At 42.8% G+C, this 12,178-nt stretch overlaps 1 protein-coding gene across 1 annotated transcript; it reads left to right on the forward strand.

The window, feature by feature from the left end:
- The first annotated feature begins 6,905 nt into the window (after positions 1–6,905).
- On the forward strand, positions 6,906–7,484 carry LOC131238799 (uncharacterized). The gene has a single exon (XM_058236397.1). The coding sequence runs from the start codon at positions 6,906–6,908 to the stop codon at positions 7,482–7,484; it is 579 nt and encodes a 192-aa protein (XP_058092380.1).
- Positions 7,485–12,178: the final 4,694 nt, after the last annotated feature.

The following is a 12,178-nucleotide window of genomic DNA, read 5'->3' on the forward strand; positions in this document are numbered from 1 at the left end:
ATATATATAACATGATATTGTATAAGATATGTGTATGCGCGTGAGAGGTGGGCCCCATGTGGGACCCACCTAGATGTATTGTTATATCTAAATCGTCTGTCCGTATGGAGACGGTGGGGCCGTTGTTTTTCGATGTTAGCACGTTTTGTGGCCCCACTACGATGTATGTGTTGTATCTACCTCGCCCACCTTGCATGTGTGCTACATCTAACACGTGTGGCCATGATGTATGTTCTTCCAGCCATGCAACTATAACGGTGCAGATCAACACCAACCATGAAGTATGGGTTATATACATATTGTTCATCCGTTTCGGGCCTTGGGCTCTCCATGAGGCCCACCATGATATCTATATTTTATCCCTGTCATCCATTAGTTTTCGAGCCCATTGGTGTGACCCGTTGATACCACTCATTTGGTATATATGAGGCCCACTGGTGTGGCCCATTGACGTGGCCCAATGGGATGTATTTTCATCCCTTATAATGAGGCCCATGTGATGTATTTTCGGCCCATGGATGCGGCCTATTTTGGTGTGTATTAGGCCCATGTCGTGTGGCCCATTCGATGCATATGAGGCACATGTGCAAGACCCAACTGTGATGAATATAGGACCAGGTGTAGGGCCCACCTGTTGTGTATTTGAGGCCCATGTGATGAGGTGTCAATGTGATATATTTGAGGCCTAGGTGCAGGGCCCACCTGTTGTATATTCAAGGCCCGTTGAGATATGTGATTTTTGCCATGATGTATGTAATGATGTTTATGTGGGCCACTCCTTAGAAGCAATGTCGGTTAAATGTCCACATTGATGGGCAATGATGGTTGAAGGTCCTCACTGTGACCTTCCCTTAGGCCATTTGTTAGGCTGATCTTGATTGTCGTGGCCGATTATCGAATCCAATTGTCGTGACCGATTTACCGATTTTAATTATTGATCAATCCCGATTGTCTTGGCCGATTGCCGATTCCGATTGACGCGACTGATTTGCCGATTCTGATTATCGATCGAACCAATTGTCGTGACCGATTTGTCGATTTTGATTATTGATCAATCCCGATTGTCGTGGCCGATTATCGATTCCGATTGACGTGACCGATTTGCCAATTTTGATTATCGATCGATCCCGATTGACGTGGCCGATTATCGATCCCGATTGTCGTGACCGATTTACCGATTTTGATTATCGATCGATCCAATTGTCATGACCAATTTGCCGATTTTGATTATCGATCGATCCCGATTGTCGTGGCCGATTATCGATTCCGATTGACGTGACCGATTTGCCGATTTTGATTATCGATCGATCCAATTGTCATGACCGATTTGCTGATTTTGATTATCGATCAATCCCGATTGTCGTGGCCGATTGCTGATTCCGATTGACGCGACTGATTTGCCGATTCTGATCATCGATCAATCCAATTGTCGTGACCAATTTGCCGATTTTGATTATCGATCGATCCCGATTGTCGTGGCCGATTATCGATTCTGATTGACGTGACTGATTTACCGATTTTGATTATCAATCGATCCAATTGTCGTGATCAATTTGCCGATTTTGATTGTCGAGGCCAATTGTCGAAACCTATATGGTGTATATGCGACTTGTAGTTGAGGCCCAGTGTGATACATTTAAGGGCTAGGCGACGGAGCCCATTGTGATGTATGTTAGGCCCATCGTGATGTGTATTAAGCTCTTGAGTGAAGCCCATGTTGTTGTATATTTAGGCCTTTGTGTGAGGTCATGGGTCCACTATATGTTAGGATCTATGGGGCCATTCCTTGGGGGGCAATGTTGGTTAAATGTCCACATTGTTGAGATCGATTGTCGATGCCGGTTATTGATACTGATTATGAGTATGTGACAACATAGTATCATGATACATGGTCATACGCATCATCTGCATGTTTGTTATGAGATGTGGTTGATCATTGCATATGTCATTGAGCATGTTGTTATGAGACTCCCGGATAGGCGAAGGTTATCTCACATGAGCGTACGGTATGCGCAGGATTGATGCATGATTGGACTGTGTGACTCATGTATCTCGCATTTATATGATATGACCACCGTACGCCCTAGCGACATCAGGGCTGTAGCCTACACAGGTATTTCGTGGATGGCCAGATGGGACACCGAAAATCTGTTCCACATGGGGTGCTATAGATATCCCTGGGTGAAAGTCCTTAAACCCTCTTAGTTTAAGAGGTTGCTCCAACGTCTAGACCGAGTGGATGCATGAGCGCATGAGGGCCGTATACCGTTAGGCCGCGTCTCCCACTGTGTCGTGGTCGGTTAGAAGGGGGTGCGGCCTTACCTGCCAGAGAGGAGGGGGCAATGCTAGGCTGAGTCTGACCAGCTCGAGGAATGGGTCCGCTATCGACGAGCTGGGCCCAATATTGGCAGACGAATAGTGAGGTCTCTTCCACTCACCTTGTTGTGCGCGATGGGGCGACAATCTGGTTTGGAGTGTAATAGACCCCGGTGATGATCCCAGAGATGAACTGTACTGATATGTGAATTTAGTGAGCAGGAGTTGCATACTCATTCATGCATTCATTCATTCACTATCCACTCGGGTTGGTGGTGCGCAACTAGTTGTTACGTGTGGCTTCGCAATGGCCAGGATTTCTGTTGGGGCGCGCGACTAACCTGAGATCAGGAGTTTATCACATTGAGTCTGACTATCCAAATTTATGTATGGGACTGGTTTGGATAGAAGTCCCTTGTGATGGACCCCATAGCCTGCGATATTACGTACTACCATCCCGACTTCACACTCCAGCATGGTCATTCCATTCCCACCGCATATTGCATTACATTCGCGGCATACGACATTTTAGGTTATTGTGTTTCTGCATTTATATGGTCTAGATACGGCTGACGTATTTGTGAACACATAAGGAATTATACATTACATTGCATTCTCGACATTTGATATTTGGCTCTTTATGACTCATCGTTTGCATAGCTGTTATATATTGCGTATTCTGATATTGATTGGCTCATAGACTTGTCCATATTTCTGCTTACTCTGTTATCGTATGATTTATGATCTTGTTAGTATTTCTGTTTACTCTGATAATTCATGATCTTATCAATATTTCTATTTATTCCGATATTGTATGATTTATGGATTACTAGTATTTCTGGTATTATATGATGATGTCATTATATTAAATACTTGGCACTTACCTTGTACACACACTTACACCACCCTCTAAGCTTTCTATAAGCTTATGCATGATAGATGCGTGCAGGTGATGTTAGGTTGCAGAGTGTTGAGCTTGGAGCGTGCAGCGGTCTTCTGGAGCTGGATTTTCAATTTATGTATTTCCCTTTTAGCATTGTACTCAAATGATTATATTAGTGGACATGTGATGATGACGTTGCCTTGTGATTTGGGTAAACTCATGGTTATGCTTCTTATAAGACAAATGCACGTTGGAAAATTCCTCCTTATAAGATCCCAAGATCGGAATCTGGTGTATGAACGTTAGAAGCCGAGAATGGGATACTATGGAGGTTGTCGGCACCAGATTTGGCGATCAGGATTCTTGTGAATCCGATTTCCGGGTTTGGGGCGTGACAGTCTATCCATCAGTTGACCCATGGCAGGGTCTTAAGGTCCACGACGACTGATGATCTTGCCCCATCCGGTAGAGAGAGTTTCTGTAGACTTTTAATTGACATTCTCGTTATTTTCTTCGCCCTGCTTATCATTATTAAATTCTAGCTGTAAAGGTTCTGTAATATAATGAATATTATTTTTTAGTTTTTTTTTTTTTTGGGAGTTTGATTGTATGTTTTCCCTAGCTTTCTTTAGCTTTATTTTAGATTGTGTGGTTTTTTTTTAATCTTTCTTTCATTGCAGATCTACCTTAGATTGTATGGTTTTTTATATATGCAGATTGTATTTTTTTTTTTTTTGAAGGGAGTAACCCTTGCGACCGTAGGGTGGGGCCCACATAAGACCATTGCAGCGAGAACGGATTGGCTACTCCCCCTGACACCAGCCATTGGCCGGTGGTCGGTGCTCTGTGGGGCCCACCATGATGTATGGGTGTCATCCATGGCGTCCATGTACTTTTATATATCATTTTATGATATGATATAAAAAAAAATGAAGCACATCTCAATCTCAGGTGAACCACATTACGGGAACAATGTTGAATGAATTTTGACCATTAAAAGAGTGTTGAGGGCCATTTAGATTTCGGGATATTTATATTTACCCTCCATTTATATTTTGTTGACCATATCAATAGATTGGATGTCAAGTAAACAATATAGTGGGCCTTAAGGAGGATTTTAATTGTAAATATCTCACGATATTTTTTGTCCTGTGGTGTGGCCTGCCTAAGATTTATATCCCTATCATATTTTGTATCAAGCCCTAAAATTATCTGTAAAAATGGTTGAACGGATGGGATGAAACACGTACATCATGGTGGGACCCACAGAGCACCGACCACCAGCCATAGGGCTGGTGTCAAGGGGAGTAGCCAATCTGTTCCCCATTACAACGGATGTCAACCACATGTTGGAAATCCTGGGATGGGATTTGCCCACCCAGTTAAATTTGAGAGGGATTGCTGCAATCCCACCGCTAACCAAATAAGCCTTACATGTACATTCCGGGAGATATGGCTCACATCCCCACGAACGACCCAAACAAACCCACCATTTCCATCAGGGATTGGTCCATCCGTAGGGAATTCCAGCAGTCCACTTTCACCACCATCATTACCTTAAATTTGATCCCATCCCTCCTAATAGGATCTGCCCGGCTAGCCCATCTAAGGTGGACCATATATATAACGTTCTATCCGGTCGAGCTGTTGGGAACTTCATGTGACGTCGAGCTGTCTGGGACACACCACGTACAAAAGTTGAGAGGTGTTACCCTTCATTAAAATATTCATAATTATTTTTTGGGCTCACTGAGACGTGTTTCAGAAATCCATCCCATCCATTATATGTGTCCCACTTGAATAAGGGTCGGACCAAGTTTCAGACGCAACCAAATTTCATGTGGGCCCCACTAAGTACTTTTATATGTTTTAGTCATGTCTTCACATGATTTTAGATGGTATGGCACACATGAGTTCCGTATACAGTTGATTTTTGGCATATCCCATAATTTAAAGGGAATCCATCAAATTCACGGTGTTGATGTTGGACCCACATCACGGTGGGGCTCACACATCTCGACATCATGGGAAGTTCCCGTGAGCTCGACCGCATAGAACCATTTCCCCACCGTTGGAGTAAGAATCAAAATCTTCAGATGGTGTGTCAGCCCTGAATAAATATCTGGCACATAGCAGTGAAACGGATACTATTGAAGAGAGCTAGTTCCACGCGCGCATGGAACACTGCCTACCAAAACGCAGACCCACATCAAAATATGCGACACGTGTGCAAGATCTGAGCTTTCCATCTGCTTATAAATAATACACTGATCTTCTTATTTAAAATCAGATAGTTTCACAGTTTGATGGCCCACATTACACAAAACAAACAGATAGTTGAAATAACTTTTCTAGCCGTCGATTGTTATGCATGGTGTGGCCCATATGGGCTGCAAAATGGCCTTATTTTAACATTTTAAGATCAAAGCAGTGTGTCCGATCTGTTGGAAAAATCTGATCAGCCACACGTGTATCATATGGTATTGATGGTCAGTGCAGGTACCTGAATTAGCAAACGTCAAAATTTAAATACTCGTACATGAACTTTACTTAATCAGATGTTGACACGTTGCAATCGGCGCTTCTAAATACCATTTATCCGTCCGCCCTCGCCTGAGGCACGCATTGCCATACAGGGGCGTGCCTGCTACCGTGCGACACTTGGGGATAACGTGCAAGAGATCCACCCCGTCCATCAGGTGCTTTGCCTCATAATCACTAAGAAACTCAAAATTCAGGCCAGTTCAAAACTCATGTAGGCCACGTCGTAGTGAAGAGTTTGGATCGGAGGTTAACCATTGGTTTATTCTGGGTCTACATTCCATCCAAACCGTTCATCTGACCCACATACCAGGACGATGAGACTTCCAAAAAATAAATGTGTTATGAAACTCAAGTGAGCCACACGAAATTTCAGGCTTGATCAACTGAGTTTTTGACAGGTGTGATATTTGGGTTTTAAGGCCAAAAACCAGGTGGACCTGAAGGACGGCGTGGATATCATGGCGGTAGGCAAGCCGAGCGTTTTTTTTAATCCATCCACACGGTAGCAGCGGATGGATTGCGTCCTACCCCTGCCAGGACGGACTCGGCAGGGGCTATGTGGGGCCCGCGTAATGTATGTGTTATATCCACGCCGTCCATCCATTCTAGAAGGTCATTTAAAAAAGATGATTCCAAAAATGAGGCAGATCCAAGGGTCAAGTGGGCCACACCACAGGAAATAATGCTGATAATGAAGCCACCGTTGAAACCTTCCTGTGGCCTACTGTGATGTTTATTTTCCATCCAACCTGTTCATAAGGTCACATTGACATGGATGAAGGGAAAACACAAATCTCAGTTTGATCAAAAACTTCTGTGTCCCCAAGAAGCTTTCAAGCAATCTTCACTGTTTCCTGTGGTGTGGCCAACTTAAACCTTGGATCTACCTCATTTTCAGATTTATTTCTTAAAATGATCCGTTAAAATGGACGGACGGAATGGATAAAAGATATACATAACGTTGGGACCCACCGCGTACGTCCTTGCAGGTGTAGCACGCAATCCAGGTCCGATAGCAGCAGCTGCAGCACACGTTGCTCTGTCCTCTGCGCAGAATCCTCCATTCATAGCAAAGTACCCTCCCTACAAAGGGCTATATAAACAGGCTACTCACTGGTATAATCCAAACCGTTGGTTGCATTTTTCTCTCATCATTGAAGTGATGGAAGTTCTACCAAACACTGGTGTAAGGTTGTTGTATGTGGTAATCATGGCAATTTATGTAGGCAATGCCTACGGTCGTGATGATCCCCTTACGAGGCTGGTCCCAGGAGGCCCGAACCCGTTACATAATGACATTGGTGGCATGAAGACCTTAGACTCGGGCCGCCCCAACCGAGTCATTCCAGTACGTACGGACCCATTTCACAATGGGTTTGATAGTAAGAAGCGGGTCTATCCTGGCGGCCCTGACCCATTACATGTCGGGTATGATCGTACGAAGCGGGTCGTTCGAGGCAGCCCTGACCCTGTACACTATGGCTATGATGGTACGAAGCGGGTCGTTCCAGGCAGCCCAGAATATGAATATGATGGCACGAAGCGGGAAGTTCCAGGCGGGCTCGACCCGTTGAGAAACGGGTTCAATCGCATGAAGATGGCCGGTGCTCCCGGCAGACCAGACCCGTTACGATACGACGTTGTTCCAGGTGGCTCAGGTCTTTCACAGATCGGGTATGATAGCATGAAGCGAGTCGTTCCACTGGGTCCAGACCCAATCCATAACGGGTATAATGGTTGAAGCGGGTAGTCCCCGGAGGCCCGGACCCGATTCATCATGCTCCTGACGAGAGTTCGACGATTAGTGGGTAATTCCTTCCCAATCACTAGTTCACTACCAGCTCTAAAAAACATGAATAATACAATAAAGGATAACTTGCATGTTAATCGTGCTTTTCTAGTAATTGTGAGTGATTTTATGAATATAATCACCTAATTAGAAAGAAGATCCTGCAACCGTCCGTTAGGTGGACCATAAATTCGGGCCAAAGAAAAAAAACACCAAATGGACAATTCTAACCATCCAATTAATAGCCTATGAAATGGACGGTCAATATCATTTATAGCAAAATAGGCCAAATCTACAACTTGTGCAATCTTTTTTTTTTTTTCCTGAGCGTAATAGATTGATTATAGTTCTGAGGAAACGATTTTATTAGAAAAGTTAACCATCCCATCCATGGCTTGGAGAACGGATGGTCTAAAAAAAAAACCCTAACTTATGGATGGATTAGATCATCCTATCTCTGTGATTTTCACGATATAGCCCATAAAGAGTATGTTGAACCTCATAGACGGTCCAGATATTTCGGCTTGATTGCTTGAGTGTCCCCTTGCAGGTAGAAGGACTATAGTTGTGGTGCTCTGAGAGCAATGGATAATTCTCCTCTTTATCTTTAGATTCTTTACACTAAAATTTCGTATCCCATAACGGAAGCGGATTGCGTACTAAGTAAACTCTGTGGGGCCCACCGATGATGTATGTGTCTCATCCACGCCGTCCCTAAGTTTTCTCTTATAATTTTATAATGTGAGATTAAAATTTAATTGTATCTAAATCTAAAATGGACCACACCACAAGAAAACGTGGGGATAATGACGTCCACCGTTGAAATACTTATAGTGCCCACAGTGATTTTTATTTGTCATCCAACCTGTTCATAAGGTCATACAGACACGGACGAAGGGACAATACAAATACCAGCTTGATTTAAAGTTTCTGTGGCCGCCAAGAAGTTTTCAATACTAACCGTTTAATTCAAACGAGATATTTTATATACTTAAATTTTTGGATCATTCCTTAAAATGGGCTACTAAAACGGATGGACGGTGTGGATAAGACATATACATCACTTCGGGTCCCACAGAGAGCGTACTGAGTTACTCAGTACGTAATCCGCTTCCATCCCATCACATGCCAAAGTGAAAGTGTGTAAAACGTGTAAGAGATCCAATCCCTTCATCAGGTAGACCCCTTTCCGAATAATTTATGTCAGAAAATTCAAGACAATAGATTAATCATGTGAGCCACATCACATGTACATTGAATTTGGACCATCAGTTTTCCTTTTTCTTGAAATTTCGCCTCATATACATGTCTGGTCCACCTGATGAATGGACCAGCCCTAACCTCAGGGAAAGATACATTCGTCCAGAGGCTAACCAGATGTTGGAGCCAGATCTAGCATACCACGTTGGCACATGTTGTCCCCGTAGGGCGTGTTTGGCCGGACCAATCCCATGCGATTGGGAGGGATGGAAGTGTTTTCAAGGTAACGGTGGTGGTGTCAGTGGATGTCCGCTAATCCCATGGGATGAAACGACTCCTAAGATGGATGGCCAGCGTCTTTGGGATGGCCATTGATTCGTTGTACACCATCGACTTTCAGCCGCGCCTGTTTGGGCATGGCATTAGACCTCCACCGTATCCAATGCCCGCCCTTCTCGTACAGTAATCCACACAAATAGGGAAACGGATTGGGTTGGTGCTATGTGGGCCTCACCATGACGTATGCGTCTCATCCATGCCGTTCATCTATTTTTAAAGATCATTTTATAGGATGAGACCAAAAAGAGGTATATCACAATCTTAAGTGGACCACATTACAGGAAACTGTGTTGAATGAGCCTCGACCAATAAAAACGGGGACAGGGTACACCGTGGCTGGTAATGCCGTTGGTCGAAGTAGTTCGACCGTGGCTGTATAACATGGGTGATGAAGACGACCGAAAAAAACTCACCTCAATGCCGATGAGGGAGTCGGACAACGAAACCCTGAAGCTTCTCCTTTGCCTATCCTCACCGGCCATGCACCTTATATGGACGAGCGCCACTGCATAGGCCGCAGTGCCGCGTCTCTTCCATCAACCTTCCAAATCGCCTACGCCCACCGTCTGAAGCAGAGTCTTCATTCCATCGCGAATCCCATGGGATTTGGTGGGATGGAGAAAAGAGGGGGAGGGATTCACCGAATCCGATCAAAATTCCACACACCGTTTACGAGGGCGGCGCCATCGCCTGTACATGGATTGCCCAACCAGCTAGTGGGATGAGAAGCTATGGGATAACCATCGTATATCGTCGTAAGACGATATCCATTGCCCGTCCAAACACGCCCTTATTTTTGTTGCAAACGCCGCTACAATTCGTGAATACTGAATACTGATGCTAAACTAGGTCATGCAAGAGACACACGTGGAATCCTAGAAAGTGGATGCAAAATCTGAGCGGTATACGAGGTTGGCCCCACTATGAAGATTATCATATACAAAATCTAGGCCGATCCACTTGTCAGAAAAGACACGTATAGTTTGAATGTAGATCGTTGAAATTTTCTTTAAAGAATCCATTCTTTTTACCTAGGAGCAGATCTGGGCATCGGACCGACTTGGATCGGATTGGGTCCAAATCGACTCGGTCCAAAATCTATATGGCCTGATCTGAACTCGATCCGATCCAGGACTGAGTCCGGGTCATTTGACTTGAATCGTTTCGAAATCTACATGGCCTGATTCGATCCGAGTCTGACTCGGTCAGGAAAACCAAGTCGGATTGGTCTAGATTTCTTTTTCTTTTTTTTTTGAAAAATTAAAAAGAAAACAAAAAAATTCTAAAAATAGTAAAAAAATAGAAATAAAATGGTGGTGATTCTGAAATCATACACACTGTATGGTTTCATGAAAATCTAACATGTACATTCTGACATAAAATAAAAAAGGAAAATAAACCATGTCCAAAATCAAAACTACAAAAGAACCTAATATGCACATACTGAGTCATAGATTATGTAAAATTTTCATATATTCAATACCCTCTATATGATGAATGCATTTGAGGCATGTAACTAAATGAACCTTATCTGTAATAGTAACCCCCTCCTCCATCTCCAACTTCGTCGCCAGATTCATCATTCGATTATCTTTTTCCTGATTTAATTGTAGGAGAACTCTTGGCCGACTCCGAGCTGGATGTATCCAAAAAACAGTCGTTCACCTCTGCTAAATAAAAAAATTTAAAAAAAAAACTGCAGGAGAACTCTTGGCTGACTCCGAGCTGGATGTATCCAAAAAACGGTCGTTCACCTCTGCTAAATCGGATGGTGGGGATGCCTTCCCATCGTCCTCATTCACAAATGCAAGAAGTTTTTTCATATGCTTTTTATGATCCAATTTATACGGGATTCCCAACTGCCTATAAAATGTTGTAAGACTTTTAAGAAACTTTGATGGTTTACTTGTGACTGCTTCAGCATCATGCTATCTCGGAGGTGGATGTTGTTTTTTGGTACTTCTTGATCTAGATGTTATTTACAAGCTTTCTTTGACAGCCTCTTTATAATCGTGTTCTTTTTGTTCCCTTAAAATTCTCTCTTGTTCTTCATCTCTACTAATTGTGGAAGGCCTGAAACCAGAGCCAGAGGCAGTTCCTCTGCTTAACCCTTCTTTATTTATAATAGGCATACTTCTATATATTCTTTGGTTAGTTGTATTATTTGTAATTGTAGGGTGAGGGTGTAGGAAGTCTTTGTATTTGAGTCGATAATTACTCCAAATAAATCTCGGATTCCTGAGGAGCTTTGCTACTTGATGCGGTGTCTCCTCCCCGACAAGCCAAATGTAATTTGAGCCGATTTGTTTTGTTGACAAATTATTTTCCACACAACTTACATTTCGACTTTATCTTTCCATCATAAGAGTAAATTTGGACTCTAAATCCTAAATATCCAGCGATGCATCATCTTCCGATGATATATCTAGTGTATATCTGGGTAGGTTAGGACAACAAAAAAGAAGTTAAAATCATGAATGAACGCAATTACCCAACAATATAATAAGAGATTTAAACAACATTATCTAATTGAATAATACAAATGAAAAAAGTGAAATATTCATCCACCCATAACCAAAATATTATAATGTAATTGTTAAAATAAAATTACAAATAACATGATATAACAAAAATAGAAGGCATCAAAATCATATTGCAGTTACAGGTACTGTCTCATCTATCTTGTCACTCTCCTCTTCATCGAACTCCTCATCAATAGATTTCTCTTTCCCCCATATCAGACGCAGTCAATCCTAAGTACAAATGAGCACTTCAACCGATTCAGATGTAAGTGAGCTTCTATACTTGCTTATGGCCCTACTCCCCGTACTAAAAGTAGATTCAGAAGCCACAATTGAAATTGGAATTGATAATATGTATCGTGTCATTAACGAGAGTACATGGTAATGTAAATTACCATATCTCATCCTCTACTAGTCCAAAATATCAAAATCATTGCCTTTGAATTTTACAACTAGAAGTTCCTCCTTGAGATAGTCTTAAAGTTCTGATCTAGGCATCTATATTTGAGTCACTTTCTGTTGTGCCACGTAAGACATGAAATCATATACCGTGTCTTCGTGCGATTCATCAACTGCAAAACTAGA

Source organism: Magnolia sinica, chromosome 3 (assembly GCF_029962835.1).
Source record: "Magnolia sinica isolate HGM2019 chromosome 3, MsV1, whole genome shotgun sequence".
In the NCBI taxonomy this organism is placed as follows: Eukaryota; Viridiplantae; Streptophyta; class Magnoliopsida; order Magnoliales; family Magnoliaceae; genus Magnolia; species Magnolia sinica.